We start from the raw sequence: 21447 nt of genomic DNA, 5'->3' as shown, positions 1-21447 counted from the left end.
TTTTCAAAAAGTATTTTGTGGCGCATGTGTCTCTAGCTAATAACCATGTTAGGTAGGATATAATTGATTGAATTTAGCGTTTCACAGGACCCCATGTGTATATTAGTCAAACAAAACTTTCTACCTCTTATTTATTTATGTCATGGATCCCATTCTACAATCGAATTACATAACATAATCAACAAGACCACAAAATTTTAGTCATGAAGCTTTCTTAACTGTAAACACAGGTTTGCCATTGAGAGGTAGAAGATTCCAGTAAGAACCGTGTTGATCAATGCAACAGCTTAGCCATTTTATCTGATATGAACCAACTGGAAAACGCGAAACATCTAGCAAGCAGCTAGAAAAACCTAGTCCTCTCTCATTAGGTTCCAACTCCACAACTACAGAAACACCATTCTTGTTCCAATCAAATCGACCTGAAACTTCCGGCTTCTTACCAGACTTTGTAATAGCATGACGAAACAGTTTGTTACTCATTTCTACCAGATCTTCATCTCTCCAGGGGGAGTAAGACTTTTGTTTTCTCTTGGTTTCTCCGTGTTGCGTCGGGGTGTGATAAGCTAGTTTAGAATAGAGGAGGCAATACAGTTTTGTTAGTCGAAGAGGGACTCTTGGTTGAAGACAAAGATCCAGTGTCAGCTGAAACCCTTGTTCCACTAACATAGTATCAGGAGTACTCTTGCTACTGTCTGAACTAAGAGCAAATAGCTCAGCACCAACACAAGGCCTGAAATGTAAAACAAGGTCTTACTAAATAAGAGTGAGTTTGATTAGAACTATTTATTACTTTGAACTATAAGAATACCTTATGTTGAAGAAATACTTTGGAATGCCAAAAGGAATCTGCATCCATTTCATAACTTCTTGTGAGAGTAGATTCCTGTAACTCTTAGTAATCTCAGACATAATGTCTTTTTCGTGCAATGAATTTGACTGATTCTGCAATCCATGAGTGTATGCAAGAACATCTCTGCAAATAGAGAGCAACATCTTCACCTTGCTACAGACTCTCATTACCTGATTCCTAGATTGCAGGTGAAAACAGTTTTGTAATTCGTTTGCCTTCACGAGTATGTTAAGTTTTTCACAGCTTTCAGGGTCCACTTTCCATAGCCGTCCAACTAAATCTTGAACAAGCCTCGAGCAAACACCGGTTTGTGAAGTGAAAGGAACCGAAGTTTCATGAAAAGAAAAATCTGGAAGGAAAAGAACAATTCCAGCAGCAAAAGCCAGAACAGAACAGCTCAGTGAAAGATTTGTGATAACACTAGAGCTGCTGTCATCTATGTCAATAAAACACATCCCCAACATATCAAATTCTTTTGCCAACTTTTGAAACTGAGCCGAGATACGAGGAAGCTGTTGCATAGAATCGCAACCCGTCAAGATCTTTTCGTCCACATGCTTCTTGTTACAGATATCTTGGTTAAGCAGCCCGAGTGATTCGACGAGATCAATCACAGTTTCCAGTACCCGAATCTTTAGAACCAAAAACCACGTTTGGAAACAGAGCACTTCACTCGATGCTATAATATTTCCCAACATTCCCAAAGATGATTGCAAATTCATATATGCTTCATGAAGAGCTACACAGTGGAAGAACTCTCCAGATGCATCTTTGGAGAGTTCTGGTAAGTAACCGCTACTTCTCAACCAATTGACTAACTTGAAACTATCCCTTGGCACGAGAAGCAGTTGGAATTTCCCTTCAGCATGAGATAAATAAGTTAATGACTTTAACCAAAAACAGTTAGTAGCAGACTGGACATTGGTCTTAAGTTGGTCAAAAATCAAAGCAGATGTAACCCATGCACCCAACCGTGCTGCGTAAATACCAGCTCTATAAGCAGGCCAGTAGTTTCTCTCCGTTAAAAGCTGAGTAGAACATTCAAGAGAAACGATTCCATAGTTAAATATATCAGCAACAAGTGATGCGCCCGAATTTCCATCTGCATCGTTATTGCTCGCTATCTCAATCAGAGGGAGTCCCCAAAGAATTGGAGAATGTAATAGCAGTGTAAATCTCATCTGTGCGTGGTAATCAAAGAAGCTGCATGAACGTACATACTCAGTGATATGCTTCACTTTTTCATAAACTTGAGACAAAACACCAAGATCATCAGCCTCGAGATTCTCCAAGAATACTATCAGGAACTTGTGTATCGATGCTAGAAGCTCTGACCTCACGACCGCCCCTCTTTTACCTTTATAACTGATAACACCAAGCAGCAGATCATGAGCTCCATCTGTTTTTCTTAAGCTATCTGTCAAGCTCACAATATACTCTAGGAATAACCTGACTTTTTCAAGAACTAGCAACCTCATTTCCGAGTTTTTTCCAACTAATAGGAGGAGAACATTGAAGAGGTCTTGAACCTCACCAAGTAGTTCAGAGTCAACCTGAAAAGGATCAGAACATAATTTTCCCAGCAATGTGACCTTGTCCATGATTAGCACAACGAGCTGGAGCGGCAGAGATGTGGAAGAAACCTCAACTGATCTTATTTCTGCTGTCCGGACTATTTGTTTCCATATATCCACCAAAATACTGATAGCTAAATAACCGCCAGAGAAGATCGGCAAATGAGACGCATTACCAACAATATCTACGAGCTGATGCAATTCAGACGCATCAGCCATACATAGTTTGTAGACAAGTATCTGCATTCGCATCAAAATTTAGTAAGCATCTTCAACTAAGACAAAAGAAATAAACTAATCTGGCTTATTTAATCACCTTTTGAAAAACTTGAAGAGCTTTAAGCTGCATATCTGGTGAGAGATCTGCTTGTTTTAGTAAGCTGGAAAATTTTGCAGTTTCGCTTTCATGGACAAGAGAGAAGCACATCCCTCTTTCAATGAGAAAGTGGAGACATCTTAATACCGCAGCTCGAATATGAGAGGTCTTATCCTCACCCAGAAATGGCACGATAACCTCTGCCTGCACCCACAATTAATAATATTAGACTTCTCTCTTTTAGTCAGGAGAAAAAAAAAAAAAGCGAAAACATGAACATACCAGTTCAGAAACAAGATGAGTTGATCTTGAAGCAAGCTTAGTCAGGGAAACCAGGAATGGAACCAAATTTTCCTCATTTGAAGACATCAGCATTAGCTTCATACAGATCTGCAATAACATAATGGTTGCCCGAAGTTTAACACAGATGGCTTCAATTTAGCATAGCAATGATATTCAATACATTAGGAGAACACATCATAAGAACAGATACTCCAGTCTACTAATGTGTGAAATTATATTACGGTTTCATTAACTCTTTCTTAACCAAAAAAAATCTTGACGGCATACAATGCATAAAAATCTTTGAGCATTAGAAGCAGATGGGATAAAAATTAGATAAAGAACCTTGAATGCTTTATTAGCAATTGCATGTGAGCATCCCATTTTTGCAAAAACCCGCACAGCAGCTAATCTGGTCTTTGGCATTAATTCCGGGAACTTGACCATGTCATTTAACATCCCCAAAACAACCAATGCAAAGTCATCTGCTACTTCACAAAAGCAAGCTGCAGCAAACAGAGATGATCTTACCTGCCAGCGAATAATATATTATTACAGTTATGTGTCTGTTAACAAAGAAAATTCATTCTAGTAATTATCAAGCTCGAGTGGCCTAAAGATTAGTAATCCATTATCAAAATTTTCCTTAGAAAATAAAACAGAGCCACTAACGCCAAGGAAGGCAAATGCAAAGGTAGTTGTAAATCCAAGATATTGTATCATAAACACTACTCATGTCACGTATCAGCTTCTTAGCCTTTTGTAACGGAAATTCCCAAGCAAGAACATAAAGAACTAAACTGATCTATGTTTATACCTCCAGATCATGCGAAGAAACCATACTGGTGAGAATCAAGAACCGTACCGGAGCAATTTCGCTAGCGAAATCTCTCCAACAACCAAACAGAACCAAAGCCAAAGCTTTTGCCTCATTATCACCCTTATCATAAACATTCTTCACTCGTTGAAGCATTTCCAAGTGGTTATGCACCCTAGCCTTTGACAAAAAACAAGTTGCGCATTCACTCTTGTTCTTCCCTTGGCTTAGCTTGAACATAGACATAAAAACCCGGACAACGGCAAGCTTAACAAGCCTATCCCCAAAGCAAAACGCGTCAACTAGCCTCAACAAGATAGTATTGGAAAAGAGCTTGTCTTCTTCAGGAATCAAACCAAACAAATTGTAAACCGCAATTGCAGGCTCTGGTTCTTTGCTCCACTGTTCAAGCTTCCTACCAGTCTCCAAGATAGCTTCGACAGCTCTAACTGAAATAATAACAAACAAAAAAAAATCAAAACTTTTTAACTTTCATACTCCTAGAGAAGAAAACATGAGAGTATATTTGCAAATAAAGTTTAAGGCAACCTTCTTAATCCTCGATATTTGTAATTTAGAGCAGGAAGAGAAAGGAATAGGGCATTTTAAGCACCTGGATTTTTAGAACGAAGGGTTTTCTCGAGCTTGATGCTCCAATCCATGGCGGAAGCTGCTGAAACCTTCTCCATGGTTAACACTTTTTGGTTGGGCGTGTTCTAGGGATATTCGAAGAAGAAACCGGAGCAGAGATGGAGACTGATTGATAGAAATTAGCCAACGAAAGATAACGAATTTGATCCCATGTGTTCTCTGCAATCAATCAGCTGAAACTAGAAACCACTTCTTTCACGAATCTACAGAACATAAATATGTCTTTTGAGGACCAAACCCAACTTCAATTATTGGCGCTATTTGGCTGCCGAGTCCGGTTCGGTTCAGGTAAACGATACGGTTTGAAAATTCGTGATTATTTTGTGTTTGAGATAGATCTTTTGGGTTTTGCTTTAGATAACATTATTTGGGCCCAACAAATTTAAGGCTATGCGGTAAGCTTAGGATGATTAATCGACCGGTGATTTATTTGAAAACTCGGGCCGATGTTAGGCCCAACTGGAGTGGGTCGCACGATGATATTGGTATGGGCCCACAACTTTCAAACTTGAAGATGAAGACCCTTATTTATAGTGCAACTTCCCCTTCTACATTATCCCAGCTATTCGATGTGGGACAAACCAAATGACCTACCTTTTAAAAAAATGTCATTCCTAATGGGTATTGATGGACTTGAGTTAAATATGGTCCTCAGCACACAAATATCTGCTCTAATTCTACCATTATGCACGTATCTATGATTCTATACGCACTTTACATTTCAATTGCTTTTTTTTTGTAACAAGGGTTACATTTTCAATTGCTTTTTTTTTTGTAACAAGGGTTACATTTCAATTGCTTTTTTTTTTGTAACAAGGGTTACATTTCAATTGCTTTTTTTGTTGTAACAAGGGTTACATTTCAATTGCTTTTTTTTTGTAACAAGGGTTACATTTCAATTGCTTCTGCATAAAGTAGTCACGATCAAACGTACACAAGTGAAGTGATTAGTAAGCTTACACAAGATGATAACGATGCAACATTTCGATATATTTTATACTAGTAAATTAAACTTGCATAGTGCATTGTAAACAAATTTTGGATATCCTGAGAAATGGATTTGTCGTATCAACAACTAACATGTACGTGGACAATTATATGGCCTTTTAGTTTATTAATTTTAACGAATGTTAATGTGCATGACTAGATATGCAATAATGAAATTAAGTCGGACAATTTATATATTTTTTATTCAAAAGTTGGATGATTTATAAGCGTATCGACTCGGATTATTAAATTAACAAAATGGATTATGTGCTGGCGTAGGTTGATAATTGTAATACAACCAAAAAGATGAAGTAACTTCATTAATCCAAAATAGTGAATAACAGGCCGGCACTTAGCACATGTAACCTGGGATATAATACAATGCCCAATATAATTTTAGATTTAATATAGTTTTTAAAAAATTTGCTTTTAAAAAAAATTATGGAAAAAACAAACAAATTTTAAGAACAACATATAATATCAAGTGTCAACATAACAGAATGTTTTTATAAAAGCTTTTTTATCATAATTAATTTTATTCTCATTGTTTTTAAGTGGTTTATAAGGTATACATTTAGTTTTTGATAGATTTTTTCATATATTTTTTATAGTTGAAGTGTTTAATGTTATATAATAATCATTGTTTATGAAAATTATCAAATTAATTATTCAGTGATTGTTTACTCACCTTTCACTCATATATATGGTAAATATTTTTATTAGTTCACCATATAAATATTTTAAAAAATTATATATTATAAGATCTATTGTAAATTAGTAACACAGGATCTCAAATTTGTTTGACGGCACTGGTGAATAAATAAATCGTAAGCCAGCTTTTTTTTTTTTGCAATAAGACAAAGAGGACATTAGGTTGAGACACGAAACTATCTAATAAGTAATCAGTTAGATAAGTCTATTTCATGAAATTACGTACATCACACATGAAACTATATCTAAGTACTCAGTTAATCACTTCAAGTTTGTGTAAGTAATTTTAAAATAAAAACTTTTGATGAAGCACACACACCGTATTACAGAGGTCACGTGCGTCGATCACGTGGGATAGTGGTCGGATGCTAGAATCTTCTTCGTTATATGGAGGATCCCGTTTTTGCTTTATAAGTAAAAGAAGTAAAATGAAAAATGCATCACGATTCACGAATCACAAGACATTTTAAAATAAATAAAAACTGTTATTAGATTTAACTATTTAAGAAAGTAGGACAAAAAATGGCATTTTGATACATCTTGAGTTCTTGACCTTTTGGAGACATCAGTCTTGGATGGGCACAGTGTAGGTATGGATGGGCACAGTGTCCGGTGGGTTGGGGAACAGTGCACAAACCCCAACGGACCCACCCGTTGCCTCTTTTCTGGACCGGTCTGGTTCGGTACGGTTCGGTTTCTGTCCTGAGCCACCCTTTTTCCCACTTGTATATATAACTTCTATTCCATTCATCACCTTACTCATTATCATCTAAACTAGCTAGCTGGACAAGCTGATCAGCAGCTTAACTTAGCTCGGTAAGCTGAACGAGTACTGATCCAGCTAGATGGAGTAACAGATAATTGATGAGCTAGGTGGGAATATGGCAGCTTTAGGTCATGGACGAATTGGAGGATGCGACCAAAAGGGTTGAGGGTTGAGTCTGCGCTTCGCGCGGATTTTATTTTATATTTTTATATGTTTTTTTTTAAAAAAATTTGTTTGATAATTGTTTTATAGTTTAATAGTTTTTTTCTATATTTATATTATACAATCCTTATTAGTGTTTGTATATAATAAAAAAATTTCTTAATTATGTTATTAATTTCTGTTAATTTTTTTTATTTCATGTACTTTTATATTTTGTCTGTCACTATTGTGTGATTTTTATTACAGTATTAAAATTATTTTTTTTGTTTCTGCTACACGTTGCGCAGTAATAATTTTTAATCATTTATTCTTACAAATTTTTGAAATTTAAACATCATATTTATCTATTTTTGTTAATTTTTTCTTCTTCTCCATTTTCATATTTTCATATTTTGATATCTTTATCTTCTGTTCTCTTTCTTTCTTTGTTTTCATATTTTTCAAAATTCTTTTTCATCAGCTTTGTGTTCTTTTTTTTTCCTTATTCCTCTTAATGGTCTTTAATTTCTGTTATTTTTCATCTTTTTAACATCTTCTATTTTTGTATTTTGATTTTTCTTCTTCCTTCTATTTTTCTTATTATTTTTCTTATTATTTTTGTTTTTTTTAATTATCGTCATTTTAAAACATTTTTTTCATTTAATAATTTATCATTTTTAAGAAAATATATATTTTTAATCCAGTTAGTATTACAATTTTTTAATTATTAATATCTAATTATCACTTATTTTTTATTTATACTATACTTTTTTTAATTTAATTTAATTTATACTAAATATATTAATAACAAATATTGATATATTTATTAAATACATATTTTAAATATACTTAAATGTTAAACTTTATGAGTTTGCTGATGTGCATAGTCTAGAGGGAGAGAAAACTCTCTCATTATATAATAGATTTTCTAGCTCATTTCTTCAAAACGTTAGCGCGCACTGTCCATTTTCATATAAAATAAAAGAAAATAGAAAAAAAAACAAAAAACAATTGCTAAAACAACAAAAATATATTTCGAATCATTTGTCCTCATCATCACATGATTCTGTACCACATGTGACCGTCTCCACAAGATTCCACTCACAATTGCCACGTCACGAATTTACATGGGCCCCATCAGATGTCCAAGTTGGACTTAGTGGGTCCCATCAGCCGCCTCCTCTCTTCGCCATGGAAGCATAAAGCAGAGAGAGAGAGAGCCCTTCCTTCATCGTCGTCTATCTCATTCATTCTCAGAGCTGAGTGGTGTTGGTTCCGTTCCGTGGCTGTCTTTGTTTATAATCGTTTTCTTCTCGACGTAAAAGCTCTTCAAGTGGCAGCCATGGCGGTTCCTCATCCTTCTCCTTCATCCTCTAGATCTCATCCTTTCCTCTCCCATGTCTATCACACTGGCTTCCATCATCATAACCATCATCATAACCATCATCATCATCAGCCTTCGCTTGTCCTCTTCTGGTGCCTCGTGATTTCTCTGTTATCTCCTCTCGCTCTCTCCTCTTCATCGTCTTCTTCTTCCTCTGCGTCGTCGTCGTCGTCTTCCCAAATCACTCTCGGTAAATCTTTCTCCCTCTTTATCTCATCAATTTAATCGTGAAATACTCACAGGTTAGCTCCCGATTATTTTCTATAATCTAAGTCGCAATCAGATAACGATTTGGATTCCGGAATATTCTCTCAGGCGTTAGATTCTCTCTAGCTTATTTGATTTCCTTTTTTTTCTGCTTTTGTTCTACATTCATTTAAAAGATTCGCCTTTTTTCTTGAATTTGTGATTCTGGGTTTATGTTTATGCGATTATTCAGCAATGTTTATGTCGATGAGCCATCGCCATCTCTTTGTTGTGTTTCTTACCAATTTCATTCCATTTGGAATAATTTCCGGGAAAGGTTTCGGTGAAACGGAAGGGACGAAGAACGATCTGCATCAGGCGATCCTAAGGGACGAATCTGTAGCAAGGTTACACGAGCTTGGACAGGTAAATAAGGTTGATGACAAGTTCTGAATTTTATATTACCATTTAGTCATTCCAGGATGATTTCTATTGCTTAGCTTTCACTTCTTTTATCTGTTTTTCGAGACTGAGCTCTTCAATCTGTATTATAATATGTCAAATCTATGTAGTTTACACCTTCTTATTTGTTTTCTCCTGTGACCAACATGATTGATTGCGTCCTTGTCTCTCTCAGAGTTGCTCTTAATTGAAATCAAATAACTTTAGAAGTCTTTTCTGGCTGTTGGAATCTAATGGAACTTTTCTTTAAGTTATTTATACGGAGGAATCCAGCTAGTGTTATCTTAAAAGTGGATCCTTCTTTATTTTACACCGAGGAAATCTTGGTTTGACTTCAGAATTTCTGGGAAGATTGCTTAAAATTCAGGAGATCGTACTTGGTTTTACCATTTTATATCTTTGAATGTCATACCGATACATATCTTAGTTTTTTCTTTTTGTTTAAATTTCTTGAATTTGCAGGTGAGTGATGCTGTTTCCCACCTAGAGAGGACTTTTATGAGTCCAGCATCCATAAGGGCAATTACTCTTATCCGTGGATGGATGGAAGATGCAGGTTTATCAACGTTAGTGTTTAATTCTACTATCTTTTGTTTGTAGAAACTTCTTTTGTAGATGAATAATTGGATTTTTGCAGATGGGTTGATTACATGGGAAATGTACACGGTCGAGTAGATCCAAAGAATGGAAGTACGCAGGCTCTTCTAATTGGTTCCCATATGGTAATTCACAATTCTGTTTGCCCATTTCTTGGTTCATGTTGTGTGATCTTGGCTGAAATGATAATGTTAACAGTTGATCTTTCTTGTTTAAAACAGGACACTGTTATTGATGCTGGGAAGTATGATGGCTCGTTAGGCATAATTTCTGCAATCTCTGCATTGAAGGTTCTGAAAATAAATGGGAAATTGGGAGAACTAAAGCGGCCTGTTGAGGTTTGTCCAGTCAATCTAATTTACTTATCACATATCATCGAACGGATTTATTCTTTGTAGTCAATGGAGAGAATATACCAAGAACTTTATGTTTTCTTACAATTACGAAATGAATGTTTCAGGTGATTGCGTTTAGTGATGAGGAAGGTGTGAGATTTCAGTCTACTTTCCTAGGCAGTGCTGCTCTGGCTGGTATTATGCCAGTTTCTCGGTTGGAGGTTGCTGATAAAAGGTTTTACTCGAAGACCTTAGTTTCTTCTCTCTTTGTAGAGTAAGTATACGTACTCACCTTTTCCATATTCATTCGCTCAGTGGTATTTCTGTGCAAGATGCTCTTAAAGAGAACTCCATAGACATAACAGAGGAAAATCTTATGCAGCTCAAGTATGACCCTGCATCTGTTTGGGGCTATGTAGAGGTAAAGCCTACTTTATCTCCTTTCGTTTCCCAAAGTTAAATTAGCACACACAGAGTGTTATTGTTTCTCAAGAGTGTTATCGTGATTACTGACTGAATACTCTCCTGCAGGTTCACATTGAGCAAGGGCCTGTGCTTGAATGGGTTGGTTATCCTCTAGGAGTAGTTAAAGGAATTGCAGGACAGACGAGACTTAAGGTAATGTGTTCATAAATAACCTTCGTCTTTGAAATCTTTGAGAAGGCTATTTGAAACCCAAATGGACAGAATTCTACAGGTTACTGTCAAAGGCTCTCAAGGACATGCTGGAACAGTTCCAATGTCATTGCGTCAGGACCCTATGACTGGTGCAGCGGAACTGATTGTACTATTGGAAAGTGTTTGCAAAAACCCTAAAGATTACTTATCTTGTGACGGTCAATGCAACGAGGACACAATAGAATCCCTTGCCAATTCACTTGTTTGTACTGTTGGAGAAATCTCTACTTGGCCAAGTGCTAGCAATGTCATCCCAGGACAGGCAAGAGACACAAACTAATCTCCTTTTTCGCCTTTTCGCTTTTTTTTTTTTTGTAACAAGGGTTACATTTCAATTGCTTCTGCATAAAGTAGTCACGATCAAACGTACACAAGTGAAGTGATTAGTAAGCTTACACAAGATGATAACGATGCAACATTTCGCTTTTTTTTTTGTGTGTGTGTGTGTGTTGCTCTTATTGATCTTTCGAAATGAACTCTAAATGATTTCATGGAGATGAATGGAAATGAATTCAGGTAACTTTCACTGTGGATTTACGTACGATAGATGATGTAGGACGCAAGGCTATTCTCCATGATTTATCAACTAGGATGTACCAGATATGTGACAAAAGATCGCTTTTGTGCTCCATTGAGAGAAAGGTAAAGATCGTTGTATCCAAAGCTGTTCGTCTTACCTTGAACTCCCTGATATTTTCTACTTACCAACTTCATCACGGGGTTATCATCATTGCAGCACGATGCAGATGCAGTAATCTCAAACCCGAATTTGAGTTTACAGCTGAAATCAGCAGCTCAGATTGCCCTTAAGAAGATGACAGGAGAGATCCAAGACGAGGTCCCCGTGCTAATGAGCGGAGCAGGACATGATGCTATGGCTATGTCTCACTTAACTAAGGTAACTCAATCATCTTTGTGTAAATGCTTTTGCTTCGTTAAACCAGTGAGTTAGACTTCTTTTGCTGTCCGAACACTTTTAGACATTGGTAGTAAAGTTTCAAGCTGCTTGATATTAGTTCAATCACATGAACTCAAAAGAGATCCACAATGTTTTAGGACTTATCAGTTGTTCAGTCATTATTGGTTTTGTCTCTTGGTTCAGACACTAACTTAAAGGGAGATTTGTTTTAACGGCAGGTGGGGATGTTGTTTGTCCGGTGCCGTGGAGGGATAAGTCATTCTCCAGCAGAACATGTGTTGGATGATGATGTTGGTGCAGCCGGTTTAGCCATCTTGGAGTTTCTACACGCTCACATGTAATTTTTTTTTGTTCTTTCAGAAAGGAAAGACAACTAAGAATGTGCAGCGTCATTTTGTTGTTATTTGCTTTTGTATACGCTCTGGGACTATGCATTTTGTATAGAGTCAAATCCGAATTAGTTTGAATGTATGGAACAATGTTAGTTTACCTTTGATGGTAATTGTTACTATTAGCCAATTATATATATATATATATATATATATATATAAATATATCCTATAGAATTAGTAATCAGCAAAGCAAGTGAAACAGCCACAAACCAACATCATGTGCACTAGACAGACTCAAAGCCGCAGCAGGAGAATGTTGGTTTGTTTCATCATTTAACACAATATATTTTGGTTCTTGTTAATGAAATAATAATGTTGAAGAAAGATTCATCACAACTTTCAAAGATGAATAATACAGAATGGCAATCGATAAGACACATACATAGGTTACTACAAAACACACCCCACCAAACTTCATTATCTCTACAACAACAAGAACAGCAAACACTCATGGTTGGAGTGTTTATATTTATTCATAAAAACGAACCATCTGCGAAACGATGATAGATAGATTTGGTGATCAGCGAATTCGTAAACGATCCAAGCCATTGGCTAAATTCCTTTCTCTAGCTTGCTTGGCAATAAAACATATACGCCTCGACCTGGCATGAGACTTGGCCTGCATCTTCTTCAAAAGATCAGGTCGACCTCTCACAAAATATTTGTGCCCAAATTCCATGCGGTGCTCTCCACTAATTTTTACAAATCCCTAACAACAACAACAACAAAAACACATTAAAGAAAAAAAAACCAATAATCAAAACACACACACACACACCACACAGAGATGATGTATATATAATCTTGCAAATCTGAAAAACTTACATATTCTTTAAGACTGGAGTAAAACTCTTTGAAATCGTCGCACATCATTGCTCCGCAATTGGAAAGAATATTGGCGAGAAATTCTGGAGCGTTCCAGATGATGAAACTTTTGTTGTTTTTGCCCCAAGAGATTATCGAATCCGTTGAAGGATCATTCACAGCTCTGTATATACCCATGTAGAAGAACTGCAAACCGACTGGGAAATCTGCGATCTTCATCGCTAAACTCTTTCAGTTCTCTCTCTCTCTCTGAAACAAAAATTATAATCCCCAGAAGAACAACGATGACACAAAGTCACAAACCCTACATTGTGTGTTGGCGACGATATACAATATATTTATACATTTAATTTCTTAAGAGGACAAAACTTATAGGGATTAAAATTATAACCTTTTCTTTGTCAACAATTTTATATCCTTATTAAATTTTCATTTTGACGTAATAGAACCCAATTTTTTTTTCTTGGTAAACATAAAACCTTAATTATTATTCTCTTTAAAAAAAATTCTCTGAATGATACAAGTTTGTTGTATCTGGTTAATCTTAAAATGCTTCTTTTTAAAATTTGCAATTTAAATTTAGATGATACAGCAACTTTTGGTCACCTAATTTTATTCTTTAACATGGGATTTATAACAACATTTTTTGGACAAAAAGATTTCTTACGTTAAATTAGATAAACTTTTTACTTCTTCTGCGTACTCAACTCAAGAAACTAAAAAATTCCTAGAAAATTACAAAGCAAAAGTTTCTTAAATGAAAATAATGAATTTTATTTTGAAAATTTACGGATAGTTTTTTGTAATCTTAAATTGTTATAACAAGTCATTTGAAATTTTGAACGCCTAGAAAATGAGGTGAACAAAATATTCCAGAAGACCAATCAGACTTAAAGATAGGCTTGGCCTATCAAGCATGCTAAATTTATCACAGACTTCTTCTCTTTCCCTAGGAGCTCAAAAATTTGAGCCTTGAAGAGACCAATCAGATTTCAAATATCTCTTCCTCTTGGTTTAAGCTGCAAAAGTAATAGTAATCAAACTATGGCAGAACAGAAAAAAGATCTCGCATCAAGCATGTCTGAAACATAACATATTGTACATAACATTCAAAAGCATAAAACAAAGGAGTTAAGTAATATATTCAACAAAGTCAGATTGCAAATACAAATGATCTATCTACCTGTTTGTCTCGAGCGTTTCTGATATTCCATACCTCAAGAAGCAAAAAAATTCCAAGCATGGAGAACTTTGTGCGATCTGCAACAAAGAATGCTCACTAATGTTCAAGTACACAGGTTCCTCCAACATTTATCAATGGCGGCATTGATCTTCTTCGTATTACAAATCTCTGGAACAATCATCGCCCAAGTGGAAGCTTTTGGTGTCAGATATTTACCCAGTATTACTTCCACAATCTTACATGCGCCTGATACTCTCTGACGTTTTAAGAGCCTCACAACAAGCTCCTCTCGAAAACTCCTCCCTTCTTCACAAGAATCTGACTTCTCGCTCAAAGTTTTCAAAAACGTGTCACAGGTAATGGCATCGGGATCACAACCTCTATCCAACATACAGTTCAAGAGATCAACTGCTCTAGAGACATCCTTCTGCATACAAAAACCATCAAGAAGTATATTATAAGTAACAACATCAGGTTGTGACTTGTGTTCCTCTTGGCATAGCATCTCATGGTAAAGTCTTATTGTGCCCTCCATTGAGCCAATATCGTATCATTGAATTATACGCTATTGTATCTGGTTTGATCCTGGTATGTTTGCTTCTATGTTTTTTTTTTATTTTAGAAAATGCGATTTTGTTTTGTTTTTATAATTTTCTTAATTATTGATTGAAAAAAAAGCAGTACAAAAAAAAATAAGTAACAACAACTTATGTAAACTTTTTGGAAAGACCATAGAGGTTGGCTTTTGGTTTTTGTTTTAAAAAACAATAAAAACTCTGAAAAACTAGTTTCCCTAAAATTTAGGAAATCCACTTCTTCAAAAACTTGATTGGCTAATAAAATATCTTTTTTGAAAAACAAAAACCAAAATCTGTTCCAAAAACTGCAAACAATCAAGGCCTAGTCACAATAAACTCAGAAGGAAAGATTTCTGATGTTTTTGTAAACAACTGCTGCATTGATTTTCCTAATTAATAATTAATTACATAAGTACTAAATCTCCTAAAAGATAGTTTTCTCACAGCACCGATTTTTCTAATTAATAATTATTTACTAAAAGTATCAATCCTTTTCATAAAGAGTTTTCCGAATGCATTGATTTTTCTAATTAATAATTAATTACTAAAAATAATCACAAGGCCAATGGCCGCCACTCTCCTATCCTGATCTGGTGGAGATGCGATGGTGGACAAATTACTTTTACTGGAATCATAAAGACGATTGATAAAACCAAAACCAGTTTAGAGATTCAAAAGGATATAAATAAGATAGAAAAAATTGTTTGTGCACAATTTTTGAAAATGATTTTGTTTTATTGAGAAACAATAGTTTACATGATCATGTAACATATATTTCTTGTGAAATATATATTTCTTTTAAATAAAAAAAGTTATCCATTTTTGTTATTATACATTAAACAAAAACAATCATAACAAGAAAAACTAAATTAATTATAATAAATTAAAGAGACATTTGTTTTTTTGTTTTTCCACTAGTTAAAAGCTGCATCAAATCTTCAAAGCTCACCATCGCCCTCACCTCCACCGCCCTCGCCATCACCGCCACCGCTCACCACATCGTCGTCCTCGCCGACGTCCTCATCCACGCCATACACCTCAAGTTCCACAACCTTCTTCTTCTTCTTTTGGTGAGATCCACCGGTCTCCGCCTCTCATTGCTGCTGCTGGACTGGGAGGACTCTGACTTGCTCTTCATCTCTGTGCTCTTCATCTCTGTGCTCTTCATCTCTGATGGAGGTGGAAGGGAGGACTGATGACACGTCACCTAAAAAAATTTGAGGGAGGGGAGATGTCGAGAATCTCAAACCCATATCCATTGCAGCGGTCATGAGCTGAATCTCAACCAGCGTAATCTTCAATCTTTTCATCCTCTTTTGTGATTCCTTAGGAGAGAACTAGCAGAATAACAATCATATTATCAAATCAAAATCATATTATCAAATCAAAATAACCCCTAAACCCAAAAAAACCAAAATGAACTAAAAAACATTTCTCTTACCAGTAAAGCTCAGACGTTTTGATGAAAAGCTTCAAGTGTTCTTTTATCAAACTCACAATTTCAGTAGAAGAACTCATTCTCTAATACAAATGGTTAACAAAAACCCTAGTAAAAAAAACGTTCATAGATCTAGAAAATTTATGTAAGAGAAAATAGAAAGTTTGTGTACGAGAAATAGAAAGTTTATGTAGGAGAAACAATGATAACTTAGACTATTTCCATCAATTAGAATTCCAAAAAGAGGTTCTTAAAATTAAAATATTATTATTTTAATATAATTTAATTATAGGATTTAAATTTTCTTTTTGTTAAAAAGATAAACCAATAAAACTAGATAGGCTCTCAAAATGGGTTTCTTAACTAAGTATTTTAAGAATCTTTTTTTAAAAAAAATTTTTTTCTCTATTTTAAATTTTAAAAACCCAAAAATGTCCATTGAAATGCTCTCACCGAAACCCTAATTCCAAGAAGATTGGGCTTTTGGGCTTTAAAATATTACTCCAGATGTTTGGGATTCGGTATATTCTATTTTTAAAAGAGAGAATTTTGGATTGGTTTTTGAATTTAAAAAAGAAAAAATATTGTGCCCTCAAACCCTACATTGAAAAGGAGAAAAAACCGCGTGGAGTTGTTTTGGTTTTCAGTTGGCATTTGGCAAGCAACTCTCTCTATTTCCTCTTTTGCTCTAATCGCATTGCTTCCAGATATTCTCTTTTCAAATTCTGCCAAATGAGGAGGTTTTAATTAAACTTGGGGAAAGCAAATTTTCGTGTCAATCTTACAGAATTTGGTTTCATTTTAATTGAATTTCGTGGTGTCTATCAATCATCTAATCGTGACTGTTAATGTAGGGTTTTGGGTCTTCCTCTTTGATGATTTTACAGGTTATGAATCTCAGTTTGTTGTTTGAATGAAGTTGTTCTTATGAATTGGCTAACATTTTAGATACGCTACGTTTCAGTTTTGACGAACTCATTAGACTTGTTAATCATCAAGTCGAGTAGTTTAGCTTGACACATGACAAGGGTATAATGCGAATCTCTTTAGGAGGGGGGTTTATAGTTCTAAGAGGTTCAAGTTGCCTCATTTGTTGCTGGAATTAGCAGGGTTTTACTTGCTTTTCTTAGCGTTTAAGTTCCCACATTTCATCCAGATGGTCGCTATGTTGAGTTGGGATACTGGTTTAGATGGAGCATTAAGGGACACGGCAGATGTTAGTTTAAGCGGGCTGTTACGCAATGACATGTTGCATAGCAAGCTAGAGGATGAAGAAGTACTACTCATAAGTTGCCACCGGAAGAGAAGATAAGTGGGTCTAGACCGATTCAGCCACTTCAGTTTCGGTATGGTAGAATATCTGGAGAGATCATGAGACGTAGGAATAGAACCATTCACAAGGCTAATAGTAACAATAATAATACATTACCATCAAAGGTAAGCTAACACTGTTCCATACATTCAAACTAATTCGGATTTGACTCTATACAAAATGCATAGTCCCAGAGCGTATACAAGAGCATATAACAACAAAATGACACTGTACATTCTTAGTCGTCTTTCCTTTCTGAAAGAAAAAAAAAAATTACATTTGAGTGTAGAAACTCCAAGATGGCTAAACCGGCTGCACCAACATCATCATCCAACACACGTTCTGCTGGAGAATGACTTATCCCTCCACGGCACCGGACAAACAACATCCCCACCTGCCGGTAAAACAAATCTCCCTTTAAGTTAGTGTCTGAACCAAGAGACAAAACCAATCATGACTAAACAACTGATAAGTCCTAAAAGATTGTGGATCTCTTTTGAGTTCATGTGATTGAACTAATATCAAGCAACTTGAAACTTTACTACCAATGTCTAAAAGTGTTCGGGCAGCAAAAGAAGTCTAACTCACTGGTTTAATAAGGACGACGAAGCAAAAGCATCTACACAAAGATGATTGAGTTACCTTAGTTAAGTGAGACATAGCCATAGCATCATGTCCTGCTCCGCTCATTAGCACGGGGACCTCGTCTTGGATATCTCCTGTCATCTTCTTAAGGGCAATCTGAGCTGCTGATTTCAGCTGTAAACTCAAATGCGGGTCTGAGATTACTGCATCTGCATCGTGCTGCAATGATGATAACCCCGGGATGAAGTTGGTAAGAAGAAAACATCAGGGAGTTCAAGGTAAGACCAACAGCTTTGGATACAACGCTCTTTACCTTTCTTTCAATGGAGCACAAAAGCGATCTTTTGTCACATATCTGGTACATCCTAGTTGATAAGTCATGGAGAATAGTCTTGCGTCCTACATCATCTATCGTACGTAAATCCACAGTAAAAGTTACCTGAATTCATTTCCATTCGTCTCCATGAAATCATTTAGAGTTCATTTCGAAAGATCAATTAAAGCAAAATAAAAGAAAGCCAAAGGGCGATAAAGGAGATTAGTTTGCTTCTCTTGCCTGCCCTGGGATGACATTGCTAGCACTTGGCCAAGTAGAGATTTCTCCAACAGTACAAACAAGTGAATTGGCAAGGGACTCTATTGTGTCCTCGTTGCACTGACCATCGCCGCAAGATAAGTAATCTTTAGGGTTTTTGCAAACACTTTCCAATAGTACAATCAGTTCCGCTGCACCAGTCATAGGGTCCTGACGCAATGACATTGGAACTGTTCCAGCATGTCCTTGAGAGCCTTTGACAGTAACCTGTAGAATTCTGTCCATTTGGGTTTCAAATAGCCTTCTCAAAGATTTCAAAGACGAAGGTTATTTATGAACACATTACCTTAAGTCTCGTCTGTCCTGCAATTCCTTTAACTACTCCTAGAGGATAACCAACCCATTCAAGCACAGGCCCTTGCTCAATGTGAACCTGCAGGAGAGTATTCAGTCAGTAATCACGATAACACTCTTGAGAAACAATAACACTCTGTGTGTGCTAATTTAACTTTGGGAAACGAAAGGAGATAAAGTAGGCTTTACCTCTACATAGCCCCAAACAGATGCAGGGTCATACTTGAGCTGCATAAGATTTTCCTCTGTTATGTCTATGGAGTTCTCTTTAAGAGCATCTTGCACAGAAATACCACTGAGCGAATGAATATGGAAAAGGTGAGTACGTATACTTACTCTACAAAGAGAGAAGAAACTAAGGTCTTCGAGTAAAACCTTTTATCAGCAACCTCCAACCGAGAAACTGGCATAATACCAGCCAGAGCAGCACTGCCTAGGAAAGTAGACTGAAATCTCACACCTTCCTCATCACTAAACGCAATCACCTGAAACATTCATTTCGTAATTGTAAGAAAACATAAAGTTCTTGGTATATTCTCTCCATTGACTACAAAGAATAAATCCGTTCGATGATATGTGATAAGTAAATTAGATTGACTGGACAAACCTCAACAGGCCGCTTTAGTTCTCCCAATTTCCCATTTATTTTCAGAACCTTCAATGCAGAGATTGCAGAAATTATGCCTAACGAGCCATCATACTTCCCAGCATCAATAACAGTGTCCTGTTTAAAACAAGCAGGATCAACTGTTAACATTATCATTTCAGCCAAGATCACACAACATGAACCAAGAAATGGGCAAACAGAATTGTGAATTACCATATGGGAACCAATTAGAAGAGCCTGCGTACTTCCATTCTTTGGATCTACTCGACCGTGTACATTTCCCATGTAATCTGCAAAAATCCAATTATTCATCTACAAAAAGAAGTTTTATAGGTACTTCTATAAACAAAAGAGAGTAGAGTTAAAACTAACGTTGATAAACCTGCATCTTCCATCCATCCACGGATAAAAGTTACTGCCCTTATGGACGCTGGATTCATAAAAGTCCTCTCTAGGTGGGCAACTGCATCACTCACCTGCAAATTCAAGAAAATTAAACAACGAAAAAACTAAAATATGATCGGTATGACATTCAAAGATATAAAATGGTTAAACCAAGTACGATCTCCAGAATTTTAAGCAATCTTCCCAGAAATTCTGAAGTCAAACCAAGATTTCCTCTGTGTAAAATAAAGAAGGATTTACTTTTAAGATAACACTAGCTGGATTCCTCTAAATAAGAAACTTAAGAAAAGTTTCATTAGATTCCAACAGCCAGAAAAGACTTCTAAAGTTATTTGATTTCAATTAAGAGCAACTCTGAGAGAGACAAGGACACAATCAATCATGTTGGTCAAAGGAGAAAACAAACATTCGAAGACATATGTCATAAGAAGGTGTAAATTACATAGATTTGACATATTATAATACAGATTGAAGAGCACAATCTCGCAAAAATAAAAAATAAGTGAAACCTAAGCAATAGAAATCATCGTGAAATGATTGAATGGTAATATAAAATTTCAGAATTTGTCATCAACTTTACATACCTGTCCAATCTCGTGTAACCTTGCTACAGATTCGTCCCTTAGGATCGCCTGATGCAGATCGTTTTTCGTCCCTTCCGTTTCACCGATTCCTTCTCCGGAAATGATTCCAATTGGTAAGAAACACAATAAAGAGATGGCGATGTGCTTTCCCATAAGCCCTAAATATAACGATGAAACTATGCTCTCTAATCATTCTGTTCTCTAGTCTAATTCGGCTCAAAAGCTTCTCTACCGATGCAAAATCACCCGAATTGGCGTAATTCTCAATCATTGAAGACAAAGTGGAATCACCCAGCTTGTAAGAACCCATCTTGGGAGCCGATTTGAACATCTTCTCCGAGATGGGAGCCTCTGATGGATTCTCCGCGTGTTGCTGCTCGGCTTCCATGGATGGCTTTGGAGAAACTGAAACGGAAGAATAGAAGCGAAGAAGATGAATAGAGAGCTTAACTGGGTTGCTCGAAAGGATTCGACTTTCGTTGAGGAAGTAGCTGAAAAAGCTGTTACGGATTGGGAATGGGCATTTGGGCATGAACTCGGAGGGTTTTGCTTAAAAACTTATTTGGGGGACTCGAGATTTTGTTGTTGTTGCGAGAGAGAGACGAATCATGCGATTCTTAATTTCTTACGCCTCTCCTGCGGCTTTGAAAGAGAGTGAATCGAATACGAGTTCGACCAATAGAGAGCTTTGTTGATAATGGAGATGCATCTAGAATATCAAAGACATCGGTCTCTACCAGAAAATATTATTATGCTTCTGTTCTTCGCCGCAACACAAATTCATTTTTCTTTCAAGGGTTAAAGAAATAGATAACTTTATTTCCTGATTTGATAATAAAGGGATCATATTTTGTTTTCAACTAACGAAGAAAAGATTTTTCAACTTTTCTTAAAAAAAAAAAAGTTTTACCGCATTGTATTGGCGTTCAAAATTTCAAATTACTTGTCACTTTTTAAGATTATTACAAAAAAAAAACTATATTTCATCTA

The 21447-nt window shown here is 36.0% G+C and overlaps 4 protein-coding genes across 6 annotated transcripts; 1 reads left to right on the top strand and 3 right to left on the bottom strand.

The window, feature by feature from the left end:
* Window positions 1–66: 66 nt before the first annotated feature.
* On the bottom strand, window positions 67–4807 carry LOC18029781. Its single transcript, XM_006413842.2, has 7 exons — window positions 4456–4807; window positions 3843–4291; window positions 3371–3556; window positions 3026–3133; window positions 2744–2947; window positions 812–2667; window positions 67–733 (listed from the first exon to the last, which is right to left on the bottom strand). Exons 1-7 carry the CDS (start codon window positions 4529–4531, stop codon window positions 202–204), a joined length of 3411 nt encoding a protein of 1136 aa, XP_006413905.1. The 5' UTR covers window positions 4532–4807; the 3' UTR covers window positions 67–201.
* Window positions 4808–8319: 3512 nt separating this feature from the next.
* LOC18029780 (allantoate deiminase) lies at window positions 8320–12185 on the top strand. Of its 2 annotated transcripts, none has more exons than XR_002896818.1 (12): window positions 8320–8672; window positions 9006–9094; window positions 9593–9696; window positions 9768–9852; window positions 9949–10065; window positions 10188–10297; window positions 10378–10483; window positions 10594–10680; window positions 10760–11002; window positions 11297–11382; window positions 11477–11638; window positions 11878–12185. XR_002896818.1 is itself a non-coding variant. In XM_024149426.1 (12 exons), exons 1-12 carry the CDS (start codon window positions 8441–8443, stop codon window positions 11998–12000), a joined length of 1584 nt encoding a protein of 527 aa, XP_024005194.1. In that variant the 5' UTR covers window positions 8320–8440; the 3' UTR covers window positions 12001–12185. The 2 variants fall into 2 exon arrangements, 1 of the variants encoding a protein (XP_024005194.1); XM_024149426.1 differs by having other exon boundaries at window positions 11257–11382.
* A 192-nt stretch (window positions 12186–12377) lies between these two features.
* Window positions 12378–13219, bottom strand: LOC18029779 (heat stress transcription factor A-4a). The gene is made up of 2 exons (XM_006413839.2): window positions 12877–13219; window positions 12378–12760 (listed from the first exon to the last, which is right to left on the bottom strand). The coding sequence occupies exons 1-2, from the start codon at window positions 13093–13095 to the stop codon at window positions 12572–12574; spliced, it is 408 nt and encodes a 135-aa protein (XP_006413902.1). The 5' UTR covers window positions 13096–13219; the 3' UTR covers window positions 12378–12571.
* Window positions 13220–17478: 4259 nt separating this feature from the next.
* Window positions 17479–21216, bottom strand: LOC18029778 (allantoate deiminase). 2 transcript variants are annotated; one of them, XR_002896870.1, is made up of 11 exons: window positions 20458–21210; window positions 19841–19944; window positions 19682–19758; window positions 19469–19585; window positions 19237–19346; window positions 19051–19156; window positions 18854–18940; window positions 18529–18774; window positions 18286–18371; window positions 18030–18191; window positions 17479–17781 (listed from the first exon to the last, which is right to left on the bottom strand). XR_002896870.1 is itself a non-coding variant. In XM_024149661.1 (11 exons), the coding sequence occupies exons 2-11, from the start codon at window positions 19854–19856 to the stop codon at window positions 17626–17628; spliced, it is 1203 nt and encodes a 400-aa protein (XP_024005429.1). In that variant the 5' UTR covers window positions 19857–19944; window positions 20458–21216; the 3' UTR covers window positions 17479–17625. The 2 variants fall into 2 exon arrangements, 1 of the variants encoding a protein (XP_024005429.1); XM_024149661.1 differs by having other exon boundaries at window positions 18286–18411; window positions 20458–21216.
* Between the last annotated feature and the right edge of the window lie 231 nt (window positions 21217–21447).

The sequence above is a fragment of the Eutrema salsugineum genome, unplaced genomic scaffold, assembly GCF_000478725.1.
Source record: "Eutrema salsugineum unplaced genomic scaffold, Eutsalg1_0 scaffold_1, whole genome shotgun sequence".
NCBI lineage: Eukaryota > Viridiplantae > Streptophyta > Magnoliopsida > Brassicales > Brassicaceae > Eutrema > Eutrema salsugineum.
This window is presented reverse-complemented; position numbering and strand designations above follow the sequence as displayed.

Bases quoted from the DNA above. Each gene is read 5' to 3' on its own strand.
- LOC18029781 (XM_006413842.2), bottom strand. From the start codon at position 4,531: ATGGAGAAGGTTTCAGCAGCTTCCGCCATGGATTGGAGCATCAAGCTC. The intron at 2,948-3,025 runs GTATGTTCATGT...TTGTGGGTGCAG, and splicing joins CTCATCTTGTTTCTGAACTG to GCAGAGGTTATCGTGCCATT. The intron at 2,668-2,743 runs GTGATTAAATAA...ATGCGAATGCAG, and splicing joins CTCTTCAAGTTTTTCAAAAG to ATACTTGTCTACAAACTATG.
- LOC18029779 (XM_006413839.2), bottom strand. From the start codon at position 13,095: ATGAAGATCGCAGATTTCCCAGTCGGTTTGCAGTTCTTCTACATGGGT. The intron at 12,761-12,876 runs GTAAGTTTTTCA...TGTTGTTGTTAG, and splicing joins ACTCCAGTCTTAAAGAATAT to GGATTTGTAAAAATTAGTGG.
- LOC18029780 (XM_024149426.1), top strand. From the start codon at position 8,441: ATGGCGGTTCCTCATCCTTCTCCTTCATCCTCTAGATCTCATCCTTTC. The intron at 9,697-9,767 runs GTTAGTGTTTAA...GGATTTTTGCAG, and splicing joins GAAGATGCAGGTTTATCAAC to ATGGGTTGATTACATGGGAA. The intron at 10,484-10,593 runs GTAAAGCCTACT...ACTCTCCTGCAG, and splicing joins CTGTTTGGGGCTATGTAGAG to GTTCACATTGAGCAAGGGCC.
- LOC18029778 (XM_024149661.1), bottom strand. The intron at 18,412-18,528 runs GCAAGAGAAGCA...AAATGAATTCAG, and splicing joins GCAATGTCATCCCAGGGCAG to GTAACTTTTACTGTGGATTT. The intron at 17,782-18,029 runs GTAACTCAATCA...TTTTACCGGCAG, and splicing joins CTATGTCTCACTTAACTAAG to GTGGGGATGTTGTTTGTCCG.